Source organism: Rhopalosiphum padi, chromosome 1 (assembly GCF_020882245.1).
Source record: "Rhopalosiphum padi isolate XX-2018 chromosome 1, ASM2088224v1, whole genome shotgun sequence".
NCBI lineage: Eukaryota > Metazoa > Arthropoda > Insecta > Hemiptera > Aphididae > Rhopalosiphum > Rhopalosiphum padi.
The window spans coordinates 84344891-84370981 of NC_083597.1; the positions used below are offsets into that span (position 1 = coordinate 84344891).

General features: G+C 27.1%; 4 protein-coding genes across 10 annotated transcripts; 2 read left to right on the top strand and 2 right to left on the bottom strand.

Annotated features, from left to right (window-relative positions):
- LOC132931585 (cytoplasmic tRNA 2-thiolation protein 2) lies at positions 1-4747 on the top strand. Its single transcript, XM_060997449.1, has 10 exons — positions 1-156; positions 226-348; positions 458-532; positions 590-789; positions 851-1073; positions 1138-1273; positions 2695-2838; positions 2906-3055; positions 3114-3335; positions 4611-4747. Exons 2-10 carry the CDS (start codon positions 290-292, stop codon positions 4707-4709), a joined length of 1308 nt encoding a protein of 435 aa, XP_060853432.1. The 5' UTR covers positions 1-156; positions 226-289; the 3' UTR covers positions 4710-4747.
- Positions 4748-4931: 184 nt separating this feature from the next.
- Positions 4932-9955, bottom strand: LOC132931586 (deoxynucleoside kinase-like). Of its 3 annotated transcripts, none has more exons than XM_060997452.1 (5): positions 9494-9955; positions 9242-9399; positions 6077-6195; positions 5861-6018; positions 4932-5684 (listed from the first exon to the last, which is right to left on the bottom strand). In XM_060997452.1, the coding sequence occupies exons 1-5, from the start codon at positions 9848-9850 to the stop codon at positions 5469-5471; spliced, it is 1008 nt and encodes a 335-aa protein (XP_060853435.1). In that variant the 5' UTR covers positions 9851-9955; the 3' UTR covers positions 4932-5468. The 3 variants fall into 3 exon arrangements, with proteins under 3 accessions (XP_060853435.1, XP_060853434.1, XP_060853436.1); XM_060997451.1 differs by having other exon boundaries at positions 4932-5680; positions 5857-6018; positions 9494-9954; XM_060997453.1 differs by having other exon boundaries at positions 4932-5680; positions 5857-6018; positions 9242-9384; positions 9494-9949.
- Positions 9956-11392: 1437 nt separating this feature from the next.
- On the bottom strand, positions 11393-23701 carry LOC132917218 (protein mahjong). Of its 4 annotated transcripts, none has more exons than XM_060977846.1 (28): positions 23537-23701; positions 23264-23386; positions 22878-23028; positions 22664-22795; positions 22474-22601; positions 22017-22180; positions 21708-21806; positions 20112-20254; positions 19885-20052; positions 18183-18316; positions 17975-18113; positions 17671-17904; positions 17449-17615; positions 17109-17382; positions 16912-17034; positions 16330-16483; positions 16047-16192; positions 14595-14771; positions 13955-14109; positions 13651-13869; positions 13406-13586; positions 13124-13335; positions 12974-13058; positions 12692-12901; positions 12417-12615; positions 12199-12353; positions 12074-12140; positions 11393-11973 (listed from the first exon to the last, which is right to left on the bottom strand). In XM_060977846.1, exons 2-28 carry the CDS (start codon positions 23368-23370, stop codon positions 11762-11764), a joined length of 4335 nt encoding a protein of 1444 aa, XP_060833829.1. In that variant the 5' UTR covers positions 23371-23386; positions 23537-23701; the 3' UTR covers positions 11393-11761. The 4 variants fall into 4 exon arrangements, with proteins under 4 accessions (XP_060833829.1, XP_060833828.1, XP_060833831.1 ...); XM_060977845.1 differs by having other exon boundaries at positions 17443-17615; XM_060977848.1 differs by lacking the exon at positions 21708-21806 and having other exon boundaries at positions 23537-23700.
- Positions 23702-23802: 101 nt separating this feature from the next.
- On the top strand, positions 23803-25930 carry LOC132917221 (cAMP-regulated phosphoprotein 19-B). Of its 2 annotated transcripts, XM_060977853.1 has the most exons (5): positions 23804-24048; positions 24119-24446; positions 24900-24964; positions 25039-25158; positions 25462-25930. In XM_060977853.1, the coding sequence occupies exons 3-5, from the start codon at positions 24911-24913 to the stop codon at positions 25663-25665; spliced, it is 378 nt and encodes a 125-aa protein (XP_060833836.1). In that variant the 5' UTR covers positions 23804-24048; positions 24119-24446; positions 24900-24910; the 3' UTR covers positions 25666-25930. The 2 variants fall into 2 exon arrangements, with proteins under 2 accessions (XP_060833837.1, XP_060833836.1); XM_060977854.1 differs by lacking the exon at positions 24119-24446 and having other exon boundaries at positions 23803-24085.
- Positions 25931-26091: the final 161 nt, after the last annotated feature.

Consider the following 26091-nt stretch of genomic DNA (forward strand, 5'->3'; position numbering starts at 1 on the left):
AGTGTGGTATAGAAGTCTGTGCCATAGACCTTATACTAGTTATACTACCTGATGTCATGCATGGATAATATAGATAATATTATCTTTATTATGTATGGTTTCCACAGTGTGGGAGAGGACACGTTGTGAGCGTTGTAACTTGTAATAATTAGAGAGGTAAAATTCAAACTATAATTTTTAATTTTTAAAATCATTAAAATAATGCAAATAATTACCGTTTTTCAGTTTTGAAATATATGCAATTTAACAATGTCTGAATCGTATTGACATTTTCAAATTTTCCGTGACAATGTGTAGCGTTAATGAAGAAGGTGCTGATGCCTTCGAAATACTTAATCATATTGAACCGTAAGTTCTATATTGTATTTATTATTTTGACTAATTTATGCCAAATCATAGTTTTCATAAACTAAGAATTCCAAATTCAATTTATATTTTCAATCTGTTTTTTATACAGATTAGAATTAAAATGTCGTAAATGTTTACTCGAAGACGGAAATGTTGTTTTACAAAAAAAATATGTATATTGCAAGTGAGTAGAAATTATTCAACAATTAACTTCTTTAACTAACAATAATTTGTATCATAGGTCATGTTTTGTGCCTATGGTTACTCATAAGTTTCGTGCTACCCTTGGTAAATCAAAATTAGTCAACAGAGGTGAACGTGTTCTAGTATGTGTAAGTGGCTCCCAATCATCAGTATCTTTACTGCACATGGTATGGACAGGATTACAGCAATCCACTTATAAGAGATTAACATTTGATCCTGTAGTCTTATATATTGATGGTAATAACAGGGTTAATGTTAAACCAATTTATTTTATTTAAATTATTTTAAACAATTTCAGAAAGTGTTTTACACAATTATCCCCAAGATCAAGAGAATAAAATCAAAAAACTTTTTGAAAAATACGGTTTTACTTACCACGTAGTAAAGTTTGCGGCAGCCGTTTACTCAGATAATTGTTTGAGTGATAAAACATATGATGACCAATATAACGACAAACTACAAAATATTTTTAAAAATTTATCTGACCTTACATTAAAAGAAGATATGTTAATGAAACTTCGGTAACTGTCATTGTCATATATATATTCTTATACCTATTAATTTTTTTTTTTTTTTTAATTTTAGCAAATATGCAATAACAAAATTAGCTGGATTGTTAAATTGTACCCGAATAATGACTGCAGAAAATGAACATAAATTATCTATTCGATTGCTTTCAAATGTGGCTCTAGGACGTGGATCTCAAATATCTTTGGACATAGTAATTGATAAAACCTATTATTTTTACTTTTATTTTCTTAATAACATTATATTCTAATATACTTACTATTGGTATACATTTTTACAGTCTGTAATTCTAAATAGCAGACTAAATTTCAATGATCAAGAGAGTAAAGGTTTTAAAGTATTCTCTATATCAGGGATGGATAACTGAAAGTTATAAGAGGGCTAATTTTTAGAAAATTTAAATTTAGCGGACTAAAGTATATAGAGAGCAAAAAATAAAAAGGTCATTCAAAATATGCATTTTAATTTAGCATAGAGTATAGACGATTGACTTTAAAATTGTATGATATAATTTATGTAGCGCGGGCTGCCAGTTGTCCACCCTTGCTCTATATTATGATTCTGAAGACACTATCTTTATTGTAATACATAATATTAAATTAATATTTACAGTTTAAGTAAAGAAGTTTTATACATAAATAATTTTTTTTTAATTAAATTATGTTTTCAAAATATTTGTTGATATATATATACTTTATTCAATTAGGTAGATTTTTAGTTTAATTTTACTCCTAGTGCTCCAAACTTAAAGAATACTTTTTAGTTATAATAAATCTATGTTTAGAAACTTTAAAACGAGGTATCAGTTGTAACAAACTTTATCACCAATCTATTACTGTTTACTATGACCTAATCATTATTTTCTATTCTGCAGGTTGGATGTACATATTAACATAACTATGTTTATATACTATATATGTTAAAAGTTCTGGTGTTTTCTAGTCTGAGTACTTGCCTGTTATATGAGACTACCTTATTATGTGAAATGCCAAATCCTATTATCCAATACAATATCAAAATTTATCACAGATTATCATAATTTTTTTTAACAAATCTTACTTAGTTTATTGTATAATGTTTTAATCTATATGAAATGTTTAAATGTTAAACATTTAAGTTTAAGCAGCCTGTCTTTTTCAAAATTAATTAGACTCCTAAATTATGTATGACTAGCAAGTAAATGTAATATAATGATTGGTAATAGTAAATTTGATCACTAAAACACAATATTTGGACATTGTTAAGATTATGGTAGTTAAAATAACAGATAGTCTTATATAACAAGAAAATACCCAAGTTTAAAATGTAATGTAACTTCTAATCAGTTAATGTTAAACAAAATAATCAACTTTTCTCTTTGATACTTTTACACTTCTCCTTTGTAACAAGTACTCATTCTAACTATATACAACGAGCTACTGGTTATAACAATAAAAACTAGCTGATCTTAGGAACTTGTTGTAATTAATTTCTATTGTATTATTATACACAAAAGTATAGAGTATTTTACTACTTGTATTATATCAAAAAATTTTGATTAGTAATAGATAAATTTCTATGACAAGTTAATTATTAACTAATTGTTTATTTTAAACATTTAAATATATATTATAGGGGCTTGCAGTCAACAATAAAAATGGTGATAAAACATCTTTAGTTACAATAAGACCAATGAGGAATCTGTCTGCTAAAGAAATTTCATATTATGCTTTGTTTAATAATTTAGATGATTTTATGCATTTAAATTTCTTAACAGCTGTATGTATAAAAAGTATTTAAGTGTATATTGTCTGAAAAAGTAAATTTATATTTCAATAAATTTTAGACAAATGAAGATGAATCAATACAAAAAACTACAGAACGGTTTATAAATGATTTGCAAGTCGATTTTCCTTCTACTGTGTCCACAATATTTAGAACTGGAGAAAAAATATCTGAAAAAACATCAGCTACAGCTTATTGTTTATTATGTCAAGTATGTAATTTTTTTATTCCATTTTATATTAAGTATTTATGTAAAATAATGTTCATAGGGCATTATGGACATCAACATGTCACCTTCTTCAGCTATGGAAGCAACAAAGTATTCAAAATATGTTTCGCTTATGGGAATTAAAGCATTAGAACTTAGTTTACAAGACGTTAAAAGTGAAGAGAAAAAAAATTGTAATGGTTGCAAATGTAAAAAACAGGATTTAAAAGAAGAAATTATTGAAAGCTTATGTTATGCTTGTACACATATAATTCAAAACTTAGTAAGATTTAATTTATTAGATATTATTAAATTAATTTTTTTTTTAAGGCTTAGTCATGATGCACATGGTATTGACATCATTGTCTCATTCGTTCCAAAGATTTCTTATCCTGTACCTTGAAAATATTTTATTTATCATTTTCCCTTCTGTGCATTAGATAATATGTCCCTGTCAATCTAATCATTGTGATCTTCATTAATTTATTATTATCACTATATTCAATTTATTGTATAATCTATTTAAATCCTCGTTGGGGCAAATATTTGTCTTAATATTTTCCTTTAAAATATTGCTTACTTATTACACTATACTATATATATATATTGCTACGAAGTTAATGAGTTACAAGTATTTAAAGTTTAGTTGGGCCAACATTTTGTGGGATATCTCCGTACTCAATTCTCACAAATATAGAAAACTTAAGATATTACAATGATGATAAATATTAAATATAATCTTTTTTTAAACTATAAGTTTAAGTTATGTAAGAAAAACTTTAAAGAATTATGAAATAACGAGTGGTTTATGATAAGATTCCCCTATATAATGCTATATTGAATAGTATGGCGATAGTGCATCACATTAAATTTATAATAAAAGTTTGTATTACTAACAATTTTCTTTAGAATTCCTAACTGAAGTATTACAAACTATTAAGATTCTTTGATGATTGTTCCATATGCTTTTTTTTTAATCTACGAATAAGAGAAATAAATCTCAGTTAAATTTGTACCTCTTCTTCTATTGTTTTACTATGCGGATTTGTTTCAATCATGTAGACCCTATCTCAAAAGAGAACAAAAACTTATCATGCATATTAATTAATGGCTCCGGCAGTGGTGAGCTCAAATTTCTACCTTGCTATTCGATATTTTCCGAAGACAACATACAAACATTTACAACTAATATTCCTAATTAATAATTTGGAGACTGCCCAATAGTACAGGTCTTGGTGGGAGATGCGTAGTTATGGATAAAAATTGGTCGACCGGCTGATTATTCTCTTTTGAGACAAGTTGTAGATTTATATATCAAGAATCCTACTTAATATTCTTTCACTATCTCAGCTTATGAATAGTATAAGTATTTAATAAGACATTCATCTATACTTCAAATATATTACTCTATACTTTTTATAGTCCGTTAAATTTATTCTCTCTTTTTGCATGGAAGGGTTTAATTTTTCAAGATTTTAATTATATGTTGATGGTAGCATATATATATAGTTTAATTTGTAATGTTCTGAGATAATTTATGATTAAATGTTATTTTCAGGAATCTCTGGATGATTTACCAAAAGAAATACTTAATAAAGAAAAAGAAAGATTGCAATTTAAAAAAATGGAAGATCAAATTAAAGATTTTTTATTGTGAGATTTTTAATAAACGACTTACTAAGTCCTTGTACTAAACTTTATTTTAAAATTAAGTATTAAAAATATTTATCTTTAAACGAAGATCATCAAACTGAAATATTTTATTTTAAAATGTATTACAAGTATACTTAAGAATATGTTGATACTAATATACTTTAAAAGTCAAAAGATTAGATGGGCTGCTATGTTGGTTAGGTTAATGAACATAAAATCCATAAAATAATAATCAAAAATATTTATTTTATTTATCACAGCAATTTCTATGACAAGTTTTAGATTGGTAATAACACTAATAACCAATTGATATCTATAAAGAAAATTGCATTTTTTACATAATGTAAAAGTAAAATATATAATATATATAAAAAAAGAAAGTAATATTCACTTTATTCTAGTATTGCCAGAAACTAATTCTTATGCTTCTATACAATTTGAAAAAGCGTGCAGTCAATAAAATATATTTAAAGTGAGCAATAAGTAACATTTACTAGTAAAATAGTTAGAAAAATTAAATTTTATAATAGTAAAAAAAAAAAAAAAAAAATCATGTTATAATATATAATAATTTTTTACAAGTACAAAATTATAGATTTTATTTATAGATAATTATATTGCAATATGCATTATATTATATATAATTAAAAAATATGTAGGAAACCTCGTGAAACCCATGTCCTTAAATTCAATATTATGCAAATATAAAGTAAAAAATATATAGGTCTTGTATCTTAAGTCGACAAAAAAAAGAATGTTTAAATTAGACTCTTTGAGCTGGAACGATGGTCGAGTCTGGTATTAATTTACAATTAGATGAGATGTGTTGAATGTCTTTTATATTTTTACCAATTTCAGAAATTGTAGGACTTGTTTTTGACTCTATAAGTGCTGAAGCATTTTTAGTTATTAGGTCTCTAATACCTTTAAATTGTTTCCTAACTGAATCCATACTTTGATTAGCATCAACAATCACTACCTAAAACAAACAAAAGAATACATTTCGTTGAAATTTAATGTTATTACAATCAACTAGAATTAAGTTCTTTAAATATTTAGTTTTCTAATTCTTAACTTAATTTTATTAATATATAAACAAGAACAATAAAGATATAATATATAAATAGATAAAATATTATAGTACTTTTTACTTACAGGTATATTCTTTGGTACATCAGTATTATGAACATTTAACCATTTATCATGCAAATTGTGTAAATGTTCTATGTATTCAAATGAAACATCTTTTTCTTCAAACCTATTCCTAGTTTTAATTCTTTGGTAAGCTACTTCAGGATCAGTCCTCAAATAAACTAAAAAATAAATAAAATATTAATATTTAAAAAAAAAAAATTTGATATTATGCCATACTTATGAGGTCAGATTCAATTTCAACATTTCCTATTAGCCACTTATACCATGCATCTAGCACAGAATATTCAGGAGCCGCCATAAGGTTGTCTTTATATAAGTTTTCAACAAATATATTTCTGAAATTCAAAATATTTTATTTTGTTAATCAAATTTTAGATTGTATTCATTAGTTTATATAAAGGAATATAAATTTAATATACCTTTTAGCAATTTATTTCAAAACTTATGATGATAATATTAGAAAATGTGATTATAATGCATACTATAATATTTCAAAAAACTTTATAAATTGTTTTAATAAAACAAATTATATTAGATAGTTCATAATTCTTTTAAAACTGTCCACTTCTTTTTTAAAAATCTACAAATGACTACAGTGAGTACTGTTAAAACTATTTGTCATTGGTTTTATTTTAAATATTAAGTAAGCGTAAAAATATTTATCGTTAATTAAACATAAAAATTAAATAACCCATACATTATTATTTTGTTAAAACTAATGTAAATAAATTTAAATTTATTTGGAAATGTTAAACATTGTTGAACTAAAATTTAAATTTGACAATATCTAATAATTATAATTATAGTTAATTATCAAGAAATAATAAGTAATGACACAAAAATGTTTACTATTTTATAATTTTAGTTTAATATACAATCATCAATTAATAAAAAGCTAAACAATTTCATGTTTTACTTATGTTGATTAAGTAACATTAAACATCTATTAACAGGGCCAGATCTAGCATATTTTTTACCTTGGGCTAAGTATAAAATTAGTAAATCATTATTCAAACTCCTTTAGTTGTATGTCATTATCAGTGGCATAGCAAGTGGGTTTGTGTCTCCCCCCCACACACACACAAACATATTTGTATCAAAAATATAATGTTTATAATATAGGAATACAATAATTTGGTCGTGGTAAAATGTATTGTTATGCCGGGTACCGCGAAAAAATAACCCCATATGCAATTTTGTAAGATTTTAAATAATAATAATTGTCTAATATTCAAAACTAAAATGTATATTCTAATAAATGTGTGTATATGAATATTTTTTATAAAATATTTTAATTATTAAGTGAATTATGAGCATTTTCAAATATTTAATATTTTTCATACTTATAACTCACCTAAAAATTAAAATACCTTAAAAATCAGATTATAACAGATTATGCTCTTACCTAAGTTTGATAATAGGTAAATTCACTCTAATATCAAAAATAAAAGCACACTAGATATATTTTCTGTATACTTGAAAAAAAAAGTCAATGCATTTATGAAATAATGTTTAATGCTATTTTATCAATCTGTGAGGTTACAAGGTGTTGACTATTTAAAATCAGTTATTCCTCATGGTGCCGAGTACTTATTTCAATATTTTGAAGAAACTTACATGAGTAGAATGATACGTCGAATAAATAAGCAAAACACTCTACATTTAACCGTTTTCCAGCAATGTTTCTTCCTGAAACATGGAATGTTCACCAAACAACTCTTAATAACAACCACCGAACCTATGTTTGTGAATCATGGAACAATTGATTTTGCCATTTGGTTGGAGGAAAACACCTCTTGATTTGGACTTTAATTACAAAAATAAAAAATGAAATGTTGGCAGATCGTGCAAAACTTGCTTTGCAAAATATAGGAGAGTCCAAAACCAAATATTCAAAAAAGATTAAAAACATTATGTGAACGGTTAAATACCAATCAAATACAAGTACACATTTAAAAAAAAATTTATTTCATTTTGAGAAAAAGATTATAAAATAGGTATTAATAGGTTATAGGTATTAATATATAATTTATATAATTATTTACATTTTTTTTATTATTATATTATTGAAATTGAAAATATTGACAATTTGTTTAAAATTATTTATGTTTTTTTTTATTTATATATTATTGACGGTAATTGAAAAAATTGACTATTTGCTTAAAATTATTTACATTTTTTTTTATTTATATATTATTGGTTATTTTATTATTTTATTATATTATTAGTAACTAGGCGAGAAGTAACACATTGGCAGATTAGAAAGTCCATATTTTAACAATACAAATATAAATATAGATGACTTATAGATATTAAGATATACCATATCTTAAGAGGACGTTGCGCCCGCAATATATCTAGTGTGCTTTTATTTAACTTATAGGTAAGAGCATAATCTGTTATAATCTGATTTTTACGATATTTTAATTTTTAGGTGAGTTATAAGTATGAAAAATATTAAATATTTGAAAATGCTCATAATTCACTTAATAATTAAAATATTTTATAAAATATTCATATACACACATTTATTAGAATATACATTTTAGTTTTGAATATTAGACAATTATTATTATTTAAAATCTTACAAAATCGCATATAGGGTTATTTTTTCGAGGACTAAATTTCCGGGGTTATTTTATAGGCAAATTGTTATGCCGTATACCGCTCATCCCCCCTAAAAAAAATACTGACTACGCCACTGGTCCCAGGTTTCATTTCTATCAATATAAATAATATGTTAATTAAAAATCCACAAGTACCTATTACTTTAATATTTTATTTAAAATAATAATAATAATTTGAATATTAGAATATTCATGAAGATTTTCATTGAAATAAGCAAATCATAATAATAATGGCAGCTATTAATAATAATAATAATAATAAATTAGTTAATTATTCTTTAAGGTTAGGAATCTGGTTGGCTATCAAATCATTCAAAAACAAAAAAAACCGCCATACCTCCCACTATGAACATTACACATGAATATTATATTTAAGTCTATCGGCTAAATTAGATACGTAGTTACATAGGAAAATTGTAATTACCACAGAAATATTAATTTAATATTTTCTAAAACACATCTGTAGAGTGTAATCCAGTATTAGCACAAACTCAAAATACCTACTGAAAAAAAATCAAGCCTAAAATATTGATTTAAGAAAAAACAAGTACCTACTCATCTATACTACATTACTACGCTACTACTACATCTTAATATACTTGTTATTCTTTTGCTATTATATTTATACGCATAACGGGTATTACCCTTGATGGTGGTCTATCTACGACAATAACAACAATACGATATTATTTTATAACAACGACAGTATAGGCGGGAAAATAATATGATAGAACATCTCTACACCAGTAATTACCGGGCGCTATATATGGACCGTTCCATTATCTTGATGTTTTGACCAGGGCGTTCGGGCCTAGCCTGGTGCAGTTCTAACATGGTCCTCTGCACAATGGATTGGAATGCGAAGCTCCACCGCTTTGGGTCTTTGTACATCAGGCCCTGGAAAAACGAAAACTACAATACACTTTACAGGTAGACACTGGCGAGTATCGGAAGTGTGCGGCTGCTAGATCCCCGAACGCCGCTACGACAACGACAACGTGCTCACCAAAAAGTTGTGTCCTTGTACGTCCTGCCACTTGTGCACAGGTTCCTTGACGAGGTACACGTTCGGGCAGTCAGCGAATTGTTCCAAAAACGTAGTCTTCCCACTACCCACGTTTCCCTCAACAAACACCGTGTACGGCCGGTTACAGTATTCGTTGATGGCCATGTTTGATCGGGTCCTGAAAATAAACTCCGCTGCAATGTCGTTGACGTTGTACTGTAGTGGACCGGGAAAACGGCGAGACGTGTTCGACGGATGGATACGATGGCGCGAAAGCGGCGGGGCGCAACGGAGCAATGACGTCGTAGACGATGTCGACAGGCCGCGGGAGCGGCAACACAAACACAACGAATTCATCGTTTTTAACCGCCAAAACGTGTTGTCCCCCCTGACTGGTTGTTACTTGTTGTTGTTCCATTGTAAGCTTAGATTATTATGTTGTGGCTGTTGTGCCGCCGCTATTATCGTCCTAGGTAGAGACCATTATCAATTCAAGTGTCATCACGTGCGCCAATAGCGCCATAATTCAGTTTAAACTTTTGGACTTTTATACTAATTTCACAATAATTTGTTATTCGAAAACTGTGCAAGAACAACTTCAGTTGTACTCCACCAAAGTCAGTGGTGTGTATACGATTTTTCAGGTGGTGGGGGGGGGGTTAATAAATTATTTTACATTTAATGTTTTAGTTTGTTGTTTTGTAATAAAAATGGCAATGTCTTCACCACTGTCCAGTGGCGTAATTATGTATAAATGTTTTAGGGGACTGGGGAGGAGATACGAATATTTTGTAACCATAGACCCACGGGGGGCTTCGCCGCCCACACCACCATTCGACCTCACCACTAATTTGTTTTTCAATATAATGCATTTTAAAATAATATATAATATTAAACAAACCATTTTCTTAATTACGTTTATAACATTATATTATTATTAACAAAGACTATATTATTATAAAATCTATATAAAATAAATAAACTGAGTGTGATAGACTTGCTTATAAATCATTAACACAACTTTTTAATATTACATTACATATTATATTATATTTATGTTGATGATAATTTTAGTCTTTAAAAAAACAAAATTGATTTTGTATTTTGAATTTCACATTGTGAGTCCTATCCAATTGAAATCAATTTCTATGTCACTAATAATTTAATATTTCATTCAGATTTGTATGAAAATTCATGAACTTACAAGCCTTAGTCAATAGTCATAACTTAAAAGATATCATTGTCTGAGTCAATACTTAATAGTTTTATTTAACTTTAACCTATTTTATAGAAATTAAAGAAGATAAAAAACAAGATTAGAAATATATATCGGTCAACTCAGAAGTTAATTTTGTTCTTAGTTAAATAAACAACTTGATACTGTTTTTCATTTTATTTCTTTAAAAAGTTAAGATCTCATTATTTTATAAGTATTTATATATGTATTATACATGTTAACTATTTCATAAATTATTATTTTGTTCCATGTCTTAGAAATTCAATATTGAGGTTAGTCATTTAAACTTCTTATTACAAAAAATAGGGAATTAAAACGCTTAGATATGAACCATATTACGATCATGCCACATACATAATTTGCATAAAACAAAATCAAATTGCACTACTTAGGCCTATATTTCAGTAAAATGATTTGGTTTAAGCTTAATAATCAAACACAATTGTTAGACCTGGTAGGCTTAAAAAGCCACTCAAATGTAAGGTTCTAATACACAGACCATTCTTATTTTTAAATAAAATATAAATAAGGCACACAATACATATAACACATAATTAATAGTTTATATTAATGTAATGGATGGTAGTTTCCATTTTAATAAAATAAAGCAATGTTTGGAATATTAGACCAGATTAAAAATATAAATAATTATAAAATCAAAATTGAATAAAATAATTTGTATTAAGACTAGATATTATGATATATTACTGTATAATTGACATTTATGTACAAAAACTATTTTATCAAGAACAAAAATATTACTTCCAAAAAGCTTTCAGAAAATCTTCAAAAAGTACTTTTTAAAACTATTTTATCATATTATCATGCATACAAATATAATGGTACAATATTACATAAGATAGAAAACTTTGTTATCAATCACAGAAATACAAAACTGCACAGGGATACAACAATTTGGTAATAGTAAATTTTATGTATTTCAGAAGTAATTTTTTATTATTTCTTATTACATATATCACTTTTTTTTTTAAAAAAAAAAAACAATAAAAATATATTACATTTAATAATAATCAAGCACCTATGTTTTCTGGATCTGAATTTCCACCAGCATCATAACTTGCGTCATTACTTGTATCAGATAACGGAGTAAACGAACGAGAACTATCACCAACACTTTCGAAGCTGCTATTACTATTGCTACTGCTACCACTTGAAAAGTTATCATTCATCCCAGTGCCAGACATTCCTCCAGCTATCATATCTTCCAATAATGATGGAAACACTAAATTAATTAACAAAAATGAACACAACTTGTATTTTAAACTACCGTCTATTAGATATTTATAATATAAAACAAAATAACAAGGTACTGTAATACATACAAGACATGTTTTCATCTTCTGATCCAGAACCTTCAGAATCAACTTCTTCATCATCTTCTTCTTCCACCTAAAATTACAAACACAATGAATTTTAATTTATCAAAAAATCATAAACAAAAACTTACCGTTTCATCTTCGTTTCTAGATCTACCAACATCATAGATTCGTACAATCGATTCATCAATATTCTCAAACATTCCTTGATTTTCAACAATAGCTATTTGAGTATCAGAACTATTGCATGCCATATGATATATGAATTTTTTAACATCAACAGTAGCTAAACATATAAAATAATTAAATTTAAAAATTATAAATTTAACATTATCTTCATTATATTTACCTATGTTTGAGTAATCATTAGGATCTAAAGTTTTGAATGAAGTTTGGTAAGATGAATCATTTTCAATTTCTTGATCAATAACATATAAATACATTCCTTCACCAGATTTGGAAAATGTCACATTACATTGATCAAGACTTGACACTGTGCGCAATAACTGGAATGTGCGCATATCCCAGACTTCTGTATTTGATATAATCTATAAAGTTATAGGTAAAAAAAATTGTTTTCAGATAATAAAGTAAACATAATTTAATTAAAAAAAAAGTGTTTACCTCAAGTCCATTTGGATGGAAAATTCCACTCACACATTGATTTAATTTATCAAACTTATGGATTTCCTTTCCAGCAATGGCATCCCATAATACACCATCAGATAACACTAATTCATTAGTAGCATCAAATGCTGCTCGATTTCTACTATACTGATTTGAATGTTTCGGGACCAATGTTAATATTCTTTTACTAGTTTCCAAATCATATATCTGGAAAAAAATTATTATGATTAAACAGTTTATCAAGATAATTATAATGGTTAGCTAAGATTCAGTAATTACTGTTGCTATTTCAGCTTTAGTTCCAAGTAATTTAGTTTGGTCATAATTGCTAAAAGTGCAGAATTCTTCATGGTCCAAAGAATATCTAAACAAGAAAAATGTACTTTAGAACATGAGATGATTTTTAAAAATAAGTTTAAGTATACATACTTAAGATGCATGGCATCTTCAGTTATAGACCAAATAGACGTTAAAGGCGCTCGCCAAGAAGCAGAAGATAACAACAGCCTTTCATCATTACTACATTGTAAATCTATAATATATGAATCGTGGGCAGAAAATGATAGTTCTTCTTGAGAAGTAAATAAATTGAATATTTTTATTTCACCATTGTATGTTCCAATAGCAACACGATTTTGGTTCTAAAATATGAACATTCTTATTATAATAATATATATATATATTAATTATATATTTTTATAATAGACTTACTAAAAACTCGCAACATGTGAAATATGCTTCTTCATCATCCATGTGGAACATACGGGTTGGACAAAAACGACTGTGTATAAGTCTTTGGTTTAGTTTTCTAGAATGTATGTTTTTAGAAAATCGCATAGCAAAATTTGTACACATCGAACTCCTTGGTTTAGGATCAGGACATTTATGTGGACTACATGAAAATATATATTTGTATAGTATATATTTGTTTGATAATGAAATATTTAAATACTTACACAAATAAGTTGAATTGAGGACATGTAACCATAGGATGTTTACATGAAGCATGTTGATTGGTTAAGTATTCTGTAACAATAGATTCTAAACTAACCTTTGAGTTAGTATTATTATCAGCAAGCGATGTTATTTCTTGGTCAATTTTTTTATGAACTGATTTAGACATAGGTGACTCAAGTTCTTGTTCTAGCTCTGGTTTTGGACGAATTTCTGATCGTCTAGATAAATAAAATATGATTAATAGATTTGTTAAAGATATTTAAATATGATTAATGTGCTAAATAATAAATATATATAAAATACCTGTTTACATTCAAACGTATTGGAGTTGAATTTATTCCTCTGGCACTAAATCCAGCACCTAAAGGACCATTTGATGTATTAGCTAATTCAGATTTTTGGTTCTGAACAGAGTGTCTAGAACTTATTGGAGATATTCCTCCTCCAATTGACCGATTCTTAAGTACAAAAATCATTATTAGTATACATGCAATTAACCAAAAAAAAACTAAAAATCATACTTAAAATAATTTATAAAGAGAATGTGATGCCTGTATATATTGTTATTTGTCTTTACTTTACAAACATACAACATAGAAAAATTGCATTCAGCAGAATTAATTATGAATTATTAGTATTAATATTGCATTAAATAGAACAATTATAAAATTATTTGGATATTCATGTTATTTTATTTTTAAAAACAAGTCATGAGAATTTTAAATTTTAATATTTTACATATTTAAAAAGTTATAACTTAATTTAAAATTTAAATATAAAAACCAATAAGAGAACACAGATTTCTTTGGATTTGATAGTCAATTAATTGTAATACTTAAACTAATAATATAAAATGAAATATGCTGATTGCAAATTTATAGATGAGCGTTTGTAAGATGAAGATAACACTGCAATATTACAATTTATTAAACATAATACTTACACGGCAATGGGAAATATATGTAAATGGTGTAGACTTTTTCTCAGCTATATTAAGGTTTGCCTCTTGTACTAATGATTCTGCTGTTGTGGACAAGCCTTTTGCTACTAAATGTTGATGCATTAAAAGAAGCAATTGTTGTTCATTGAAATGAATTTTAGTTTGTGCAACAATGTTTGCCTACAAATAAAATACATTTAGGTTAATAGAAAATAACCGAAATTGATAACTATATATATATTTATCACTCAGTGATGCCAAACAGAGACAATTAGGATTATTTAGAAAGAACTAAGCTTACTAAGACTGATAAAAACTATACTATATACTTAAAATATTAAATATCATTATATATTATGTATTGCTATTAGAGCACGTCTAATCAAAAACTCATAAGTTATAAATGTACTGCATATATTTAGTATTTACAAAACATTAACGAAACCACATATAAATTGTATGTTTGAGTATAAGTTGATTAATTGTAAGTATTATAACATTGTCTTTTTTTTAATGTTTTGTCAGTCTAACAAACAAGCACATATGTCAAATTTTTAAACTTAAAGATAACACTATTTCCTGTTTTCTTAAAAGTAATTTAATAATACTTTATACATTTATCACTATTAAAAAATTAAAATTAAAAAAAAAACATCTTCAACAAAATTCAGAAAATGTTGTAATTTTAAGAGAAAATCATATCCAAATGTTTTGTCTATCTTACAAACGATAAGCAAGTGACAAGTAAAATATAATTTTAAAATGTTAACAAAATTAAAATATTGTAAAACACCAATTAGATAACACAATAGAATGATCTTAGTTTGATGATAACAGGTCAATTCACTCTAAAATTAAAACTAACAGCACAGAATTTGAACTCCTAAACTAATTTTGCTTTACTCAATTGCAAGATAGAGACTATACATGCTGGTTGTGAAGTCTTTTTAAAGCTTTATAATAGGCCAATTTCTTCTAATAATAAAATTAATAAATCATAAATCAAAGAGTGTAAATTTTCTACATTACGCACTTGTAAGAAGAAGACAACAAATGACAATCTGACGGATTTTTGATATAACTGCATATATTTAAATTTGGAATTGGTTTGTTATATATATGATCAACTAAAATATGCAAAAATCAGTGTTGTTGAAAAATAGCTTAAGCTTTGCAGATATCAGAAAAAGTTATGAAACTGGGTCTAATATATTAATTAATGTTCTTTCTAATACTTAACTAAAAAATTCTTTAGTTTTGTGACATATAACACAAAACATCTATTGTCATGGTATTATATACTTTGCATTATATATTATTTATTATTAGGATGAAATTTGAACAGATTAAGAAAATCATCAAGTTCGAAAAGTTAGTGAAATTTAAGTTTAACTTATTATCAATTTATAAGAAAACTAATAAATTTTTTTGAATGTTTACAAATAAAAAACATACTCTATTTATATTTGCCAATGATGCTTCTATTTCAGCTCCGTTATTTTTTTTTTTCCCTGAAACCAATTCCATTAACTCTAAAGCATATTTTTGAAATGTTACATGCTCTTGACGCTTTTCTTGCAATACAGGATTTTTCATTAAATCTATAACATTATGTAAATTATATATATATATTTAACGACCAAATTATTTATAAAATGTATGTTTTCATGTCATGTTATTTTCTTAAAATAAACATTGTTAAAAGATGGATTTGAATCAAAAATAATTATTTACATACTTTGTAATTGGCCACTGTTAAATAAAGGTAATTTGCTGATAATTTGGCGAACTGATTCACTGCGAGCCAATCCAGCCAATGCACGACTTGCTAATCCTCGTATAGCATCAACATCAGTTATTGGTGTTTTTATAGTCATTAAAGTAAGTAAAACCTAAGGTTAAAAAATAATAAGTTGTCTATGATGTTGATACTTATATATAATTATAATATTAAATAATTGAAACAAAGTACTGAAATAAAATTATAAATTATTACTTAAATACATTACCTTAGTTTAATTATTACAAGGAAAATGCTATTTTTAATTATATATAATACAGTAAAATCTGCTAAATTGGAACACATCTATCTGTTTAATAAAGTGATGTATAATGTAACAAACACATTTGTTCAGAACTGCTTATTATGTAGTTCCCATTAATCAGATTCTACTGTATATATATATATAAAGAAAATAGATTTTTCTATTCATTATCATTATGCTATGATTGCTGTTACATCAAAAAAGTTACTATTGAATAATCACATCATATTCAAACTTCTCAACAAATTATGTAGGTATAATGAAAGTTAACTTACCATAATTCCATTATTATTTCTAATACAATCCCAAATTTTTTCAATCACAGCATCATCACAAGTCTTGGGTGTACGTTTTTTAGCCGATCCATAAGATGAATAGTATGCTATACTTCCACCTTCCTAAGTATAATATTTATTGTTTAGTATATAATGCTAAATTAAATTGAAATTCAGAGCAATATAAAAATATATACCCTATGTATTGGAGCACAAACACAAGTTATAATGACAGAAAGAGCTGCCTTTTGAATATCAGCATCTAAAAGATCTCCCTCTGCTGATTTTATAATAATATTTAATCCAACATTGTCATTTTCTGCTTGTGGTTCATTTTCCTGTATTATCGATATATCATTTTGATTATCAACTGGAATTTTAGGTGATGGTATTTCACATAATGCCAATTGAACTTTAGGTAATACAGCACATATGTTTAATACTTCTAGTGCATTTTTAATCATTTCACACCTGTAAAGAAATTTAATAGATGTAAAATGCATATTTAAATAAAAAAATAATTGTATCTACTCATGCCTTCCGGAAAAATTCCATTCATGGGCCATACTGATTATTTGTAATAATAAACTTAAACCACCCAATTTAAGTAATTGATCAACTGGTGTCCAATGGCTTTTGAGAGACACAGCATTTGATAATAGTTCTATTTCTTCTTGGACCTCAGCACGAGATTTTTTTGTAGACTAAAAAAACATATAATATAGATATTGTCAACTCAATTTTTTTATAATATTATACTTTATAACCAGGCACTGTAAAAAAATCATGAATCATTGTTGATGAAATTAATAGACCAGAATCTCTCATTTTTGCTCTACGTATTTGCTGAGCTTTTATATGTAAATGGGCTTCAAAATAATGCTTTAATCCAGCACAAACATGACGAATAATTTGTCGTGCAGAACATTCAGCATCTTCAGATAATGAATTAAATGCTGAATCTCCAGATGAAAGAATAGGCAATGTACTAACCTGTAAAAAATATTATTAGGAGTATATTTTATAAGTATAATTTAATTTGAAACAAGTAAATGAATCATACCACATTAAGGAGCTTACGTAACCCATCATGGTTATCAAATATTTCTTGAATAACTCTAAAATGAAAACTATAACTGAAGAACATAGTTGCATGACATCTACTAGAATCATGAGAACACTCTAACATCCATAGTGCATACCTTATGTGGTTATAAAAAAAATGTTAAACACAATTTATTATTAAAAATAATAATACTATTTTGACATACTTTACAAGATCAACTAGAACATGTTCAGGTAAAAGGCAAATCCTTTCCATTGCTTCTTCACAGTATGACAAATAATAAAAGCAAATCGAAACACCAGTAGATGGAATACTAGGTTTTGGTATAAGAAGTAATTTCTAAAAATAAAAATAAAACATTAACATTTTTAAAAAATGAATAAAAATCAACTATTTAATGACAAATTAAATTAAAGCATACTATAACTGTATCTAAATACACATTTAAATAATATTGTAGTGTATAACCTTTGATATTAATACAGTATAATGTAGTATTACTGTGAACTCTCAATCAAACCCTCCTTCATAAGCTCTAAGCTTATTAGAGGGTTGCAAACATTAAAAACTCTTACTTTCATCTTTATTTTTATATTTTTAATTATTCGTAGAATGTATATTATTATTGTCACAGCATGAAGTGTATTTCATAAACAGAATAACTAATAGGTAATTATTAGCGAGTGTGTAAGAATTTGTGGTCCCAAAACAACAATATAATTTTAAATAATTAGTTTTCTAAGTATAAAAAACAAACTTTGATACTTTGCTACTAAGGATCAATATAGAATACATCAGTAATACTTGGTACATTTTAATAATATATTAAATTAAAATTAGATTTCAATACAGTATTGGATTTTTAAATGTTTTTTTTTTTGTGTTTTGGGATTATGTAAGTTCTTAGGTTTAATTCTAATTTTTTTTATTAATGTCGATAAAAATGTTTTTAATTTAACCAAAAGCTTGAGAAATAAATATAAAATTTCCCATAAGTAGTTCATACAGCAATTATTAAGATAAAAATAAAATAATAAATTAATAAATACAAATTTTTTTTCCATATTTTAAGAGGTAGTTACAAATAAACAAACAAAGAAATAGAAAAAATTCTATTATTTTTTATTAATAAAAATTATGCCATTTTTAATTATTTATTTTAAACATTATATCGGTTAAGTGGTGTCCTCCATTGTTAACACATTCACGAAACCTTTAGATAGTTTTCCATAACTCTTCGTATCATTGCTGGTGTAATGGATGCCAATGCCTGGTGATTGGCTCCTTAAGTGCTTGTAGGAATGCGGGGCGATGATTGTATACTGTGCCTTTAAATATCCCCAAAGAACGTAATCACAGGATGATCAAGTTAAAAAATTTAAATTTAGAAATTCTTTTTAAAATCACTTTATTTTCATAATTTTTTGTTGGTTTTTAATTCATTTTGTTTTTTGTTCCTTGCGATTACATTTACTAAAAATGGCTTGTATACCACTATCCATCGATACCCTATCCACTGTTGTACCACCACCACAACTCTCATAGCGCTATTTCTAAATAAGGGGGGTTTTATGCCAGGCCCTGTATATATAAAATTAATCTTAAAAACATTTAAGTTCAAATGATAACGTAAAAGTATAATAAAAACTGTAGAAACTGGAATAATCATGAGGTATATTATTGTTTTAATATTTTCCATACATAATATTATTTTTTAAATATTTAGATAAATTTTAAGCTACAGTACCTACATTAAAATTGAATTATAAGTTAATTAGAACAATAACATGTGATATAATATCATAATAATATATTTTTTTAATTGTTTCAGTGAAAAGGTTCTTTCTAAATTCCTAAAAAAATTAAGTTTGGTGCCAATGAATTTACATAAACTATAATAAACATACTTGTAATCCTTGCGAACCGATAAATTCTGTGGCAAATTTTTTATGGCATAGAAGAGCAGCCAGGTATTTTAATGCTTCAAAAGTTAAATAACCATTTTGCTTTTCTGAAGAGTTGATTATTTTCATAACCAAGTTGAGAGCATTTTTCTCATAGGCATGGCTTAAAAACTGAAATCAAGTTTTTTTTTAATTTTATCATGCATAATGTACAAATGTAAAACGCATACCTCTTGATATTCTCCAGTTGGAACTAAATATTTAAGACAGTAAACTAATTTTGTAGTCAAAGTTGGTGGGTAGATTTGTATCCAGTTGCTTGCACTTGACTCAGTAGAAGAAGAATTACTATCACCACAAATGCCATTTTCTTCTAAAATTTAAAATATTATTAAATTGAATAATGATGATCAAATAAAACAAAAACTAACTGCAGTGTTTAGAAGGAACAAATTCATGGAAAGAGTTCCTTTAATAGAATGTATTAAACAAATTCATTTTTACAAAAAAAGAATTAAAAATGGTAACAAATCATTTTATCTGCAAAAAATAATTAAGAGAACATCTCACCCATATGTATTGTCTTCATCTTACACACATACAGCATAAAAAAATGTGGTTATTCAGTCTTAATAGAACTCCCTCAATTTTGGTTCTAAAGTAAATATACCTGTTATAAAATTAAAAGTTGGCAATATTTTGAGTTTTTTCAAAAAATTAAAATTTTGAAGTTAGTTATTTCAAAATTTTGCTAATTCTAAACGATTGTAATGAATGTTATATTGGAAATAATGGATAAAACTCAATCCAAAATATTGTCATCTTTTAATATTATTATAAGTATATTCACTCTGGAACCAAAATTGAGTGAGTTCTACTCACTTTTGTCTGTCGTACCTGTGTAAGACAGAAACCAAATGTGCGGGAATGACGTCCTCTTAACATTTTCTATTTATTCAGTGTTTTTTTTTTACTACTAACATTGTAATGAATAATTTCCAGTTGGAAATTTAAATATAATTATCCGTTAAGTGCAAACAGCAGGTAAATAAAAGGTATTAGTTTTTAATTTAGTTAAAGATAATGAATGATAGGAATAAATAAATTTGAACACAACAAGTTTCAAATTTTGAAGCATGTGATTTTATCAAGTATTTATGTAAAACTATAAATTAATAACAATAATAGGATTTTGCATTTTTTTTAGTGATGGGTCGAACTGTTCGAATCTCGAACCGAACCGAACCGAACCCTTGATGTTCGGTTCGATTCGAAATTCGAACTCGGCACGAAAAAAATTCGAACCGAACTATCAAACATCTTTTACTGTTCGAAAATCAAACTTGAAAATATTTGTCGAACCTGACTTACTGACCACGATAGTTCAGAGACCAAATATTTGTACAATTCTTTAAAATTTATTTAAAAAAAATAAAAATTGATAATCATTTTTTAGAAATAATTAGACTATTGGCGATAGAAAGTTATAAACTGTAACAGGCACCTTATGTATCATTTATAATAATAATGATAAAAAATATTGAGTTCGACTTAAAATGATTCTAGGTTCGTTTCGGTTCGGTTCGGTAGAAAATATGAAGGTTCGGTTCGAGTTCGAAAAAATAATTTAAAGTTCGGTTCAAGTTCGGTTCGATTTAAAAAATCAAAGTTCGACCCATCACTAATTTTTTTAGCATCTGCTTTTTTTTTTAAGGAAATTACAAAGAACAAATTTCTATTTTACTTTAAAAAGAACAGAGATTGGAACAAAATCTTTTTTATACGGAATGTGGAATAAACACTGGCAGTAAATATACTTGATTTACTAAGTGAGTCCTCAAAACGAATATTAATGTTCTTGTTAGAATCTTCAACAATGCTATCAACTTCATTTGAATTAAGAGTACTTGTTGGTTTATGCCGCACTAAACAGTTATAAAGAAGTCATTTTTTTTTTGTATTTTAATGATCTATTTTAAAGTTATGTTGTGTAGTTACTCAAAAAATATTATGATGATAGTTTTAAATTAATTATAAATTTAAATGATGCATATATTTATAGTACTATCTTAATATAAAAAATAATGAATAAAATTTGTCAAATATAAATTAAAATATTTATTTATTTAAATTACTTTTTCTTTTTGGAGATGGAGCTTCTGTATCATCATTGGTCTGCTCAATACTTAGGTCTTTACATGGCTGTGTGCTTTGATTGATTTCATTTTCTTCACAAAACTGAGTATAGTATGATTGTAGACGATTCAATATAATTGGGACAAGTCTATTATTATCTTCTCTACACAATTTAAAATTATATTTTAGTAATATATTATTTTTACATAGACCTATACTCCGGCTACTGAGAGAGCGCTAACCTTTGACACATTAACATCAACGAGCTCTGTGGATCCATACCAACATTTCTCCCACACTATTATGTTATTGCGTGTTAGCGGGGGCTAGAGTTTTGGCAGGTTTTAGTAGTAGGAATGCGCAAGAACAGACAAATTTTAGTCGCCGCCGAGAAGCGCTCTCTCAGTGGCCAGAGTATTTTATTAAAATAAATACTAGAAATATAATAAAATATACTTGAAATTAGCAGCTATATCTGTCAACTCCATACAAGATGCCAACAATCCCGTTGCATAAGTTTGCAATGGTTCACTAGGATTTTCAGCCCAAGTGAATAGCCTTTGAATAAGTTGATCATTTGCAGGCTAAAAACAATATTATTTTTTATGTTTCCTTATACTATCTCATAAGTTTAAAATTTACTTACACTTTCAAAAACAACAGTTGTTTCTAAACCAGGTATAAGGTTCATTATAAGTCTACAAGCAGCAACATTTAAATCGTGATTATCTTTAGTTCGTCTTGGCCAATGATGTTCTTTTAAATAATCCATTACTAACTAAACATATTTATACACAAAAATGAAATAAATATTATATACATTTATAGTAATACAAAAATGCATCAATTTGAAAACCTACCTTATTCATTAAAGCATCTTTGCGGAACAAAATCTTATACATCTGGCCCAATACACAAGTAGGATCTATTCGAGATGGATGGCGATCATCAAAAGGATCTGGATCTTTTTTAAGATAATTTTTAGATTCAGCTTCAAATAATTCACATAACCTGAAATAATTTAAAATAATAATATTGATTGCATTATTATGTTAAAATTAAAAAGATTGAAAATTCATATGTTTGAGTAATTCATAAAAAACTTATACTCGTATTTCAGTATAACATCAATCTATTATATTATCATACAACATCAACATTAAAATTAAGCTCCAAACTAATAAACTATATCTTATAGTTATTGACTTAAGATATAAATTGAAAAAGTTATGACGAATTTAGTTACTTGATTAAAGTCGGTATGGGGTTGTAGTTGGGGGTCGGCATTTCTTCTTCCCATTTTCGGAGCAAGTTGGTCAGTTCGCTGACAGACTGCTCCATCGCTCTATCCATTGACAACAAATAACTACTGTAAAGGAACGTTTGGAAATTGCAATGTTTTTAAAAATATTAAAATTAATAACGAACAACAGCATCAGTAATTATAAGAAAACCGATTTCTTGATATATTTTTTTACAAAAAAATCTATAATCTATTAAAGTTATAATAACTAGTTACTTTTTGAGGCTTGAGATGCAATCAACGGTAACAAAAAAAAATGCACACAATTCTTCAGTCTATTTAACGTAAGCCAGAAGCACGACACCACAAGTCAACATCGACGAGTAACAACAACTACAACGCACGACTCTTGTCTAGTTGTCTGCAGCCTGCGCCGACCGCACTTGTTTTTCGAGGTTATGTCACCACCGCAAGTGGCCGAAATACGACACCAGGAGCGCTAGCCAACGTTATCAGCTGCTAGTAGCTGCCGCTCACGTTTTGTTTAGTTTTCAATGTTTTCATTACTTCATTAGGTACGATTTACGAAGACGACAAGTTCAGTGACTAGGCGTATTCTATTATATACTAAATAAGATTGCCATTCACCCTTCAAGTATTTATCAGTTATAATATTTTATAGTTTGCACGCGCAAGTGGCAAGTGCGCAACTCGTAGTTCGTACTCCAAACCGCCGAAATCTGCGTGGATTGCATCATTTAACAACAATAATAACAATATATATGACGGTATTTTACTGATAAACCGATAAAACAACAACAGACGGTAATAATAACATAGAATAATATTGTATTATAGTTGAAGTCGTTTAAGAGGATTGGCTGCTCTCACGTCTCGCCCGCCCAATCTTTCCGGCTCTTCGCCCACATTACTGATAATTGCTAACCGTTTGCGCTTGTGTTCGATGCGAGTGTTTACAATTATTGTTTGATGAATTTAAATTAAATTTTCTCTAACGCAAGGACAAAGCGGCGTCTCCATTTTTCGCGGTTTTTCTTTGTCCCTTCGTTTTGCAAACGTCCGCTAGTCAGGACTTTCATTTTTTTAGTAGTTACTACTTTACTAGTTAGTCGACGGTATATCCGCGGACAACACCATCACCTTCACCACCACGCGTGCAACACAAGTAATAATATTAAATATTTGTCGATGTATTTATTAGTTTGATATTATCTTGCCAAAATAAAATCTCTTCACGAAATATTCTTCGTTTACGGCCATCTATTTTTTCGAGATTGAATTAAACAAAAATAAGATCGTTTCTTTCGGTGTAGTCGTACATATATATTTGTTCTCTTCGCTAATTCGAGGTCAAGTACAACACGATTGATAATATTTCCACATTATTATTATTCCCTTTACAGAATCATTCATTGCTATATTATTCGCCATTCATTTAGTGTTTGGTGCTCCAGCGGTTTATTTTTTGCTTGTACTAATTTAATATAGGCATATTTAGATAATATGACGTACCTAATTTTTCGTCTACAAATTTTTTTTTAAATCTAATTATTTAAGTAACTTTATGATTATTTCTTGTACACGTCAGTATTGCTAATCTACAATTGTTTATTGTCAGTTATTTTAGCTATGGCCGATCAAAAACCAAATGAGAATCAAAATTCTGAATTTTGTAAGCCCAAGGTAACAATTGTTTGATTAAATAATTCAACCAAATTTTTCTTTCATTGACATGTATCTATAACCAATTGTTGTAGGATCCCAAAGATGTTGAAAAAGCACAAGAAGAGTGTATGAAGAAACAGTATCAAATGAAATCAAATTGGCCTCCAGTCAGTGGTCATTCTGCTCTCCTCCAAAAACGTTTAGCCAAAGGGGTAAGAATAATTTTATGGATCATTATAGTTTTAATATTCTGTATAGTTAAAGAAGTTAGAAAGTATATCAACAATATTATATATTCCATGATAACGTTTTAGCTATTTTGTGAAAATTAAAATAATTTTAAACTTTATTTATGAAACTTATATTTTTTTTAAATATATTATGATTGGTCATTGATAAAAAAAAAAACAAGCAATATTTTTCCAAGTTAAAATTAAGTATATATTTTTTAACCAAATATTGTAATAATAATATCTTTAAAATAATGTGTAAAATGCTATTAATTTGGTTTACAGCAAAAATTTTTTGACTCCGGTGATTATCAAATGGCCAAACAGGCAGGTAATGGTAATAAGTTGATTAATAATCGTCCTGTGCAACAAGTATTGGGTTTTGGTACTGGAGATACCATACCCACACCAGACACAGTTCCGGCGCGCAAGACGTCCATCATTCAGCCAAAATTTAACTCAAGTTCCACTCCGTCATCCACTACGTGATTTGTGTGTTTAATGGGTTATTAATATTTATTTACATTTATTTTATTCAGTAATTTAGTTCAATCAAATGTTAATCATTTTAATTTTGTTAATGTTATGACTTGTGGCCCATGGAATAAACAAAAATGGCCATTTGATTAAGCTATTTTTTTTTTTTTTTTAATAATTTTATCTTTAATAAGTATTGAATTATATGTTTTATTCATTGCATTATATTTCAATTATATTTTAACGCTCATAATAAAGCATTTTTTCCAACAAAGTACTTATGATTTTTTAAATTATTGTTATTTGATATGTGAGCACATTCATTTGAAAATGTTGCTTTAATCTGTAACTGCAGTGTTTAGATGTGTTATTTTTAATGGGTTATGAACATAGGCACAAATAGAGGGGGGCTTAGCCCCCCCCCTAAAATAACTAATG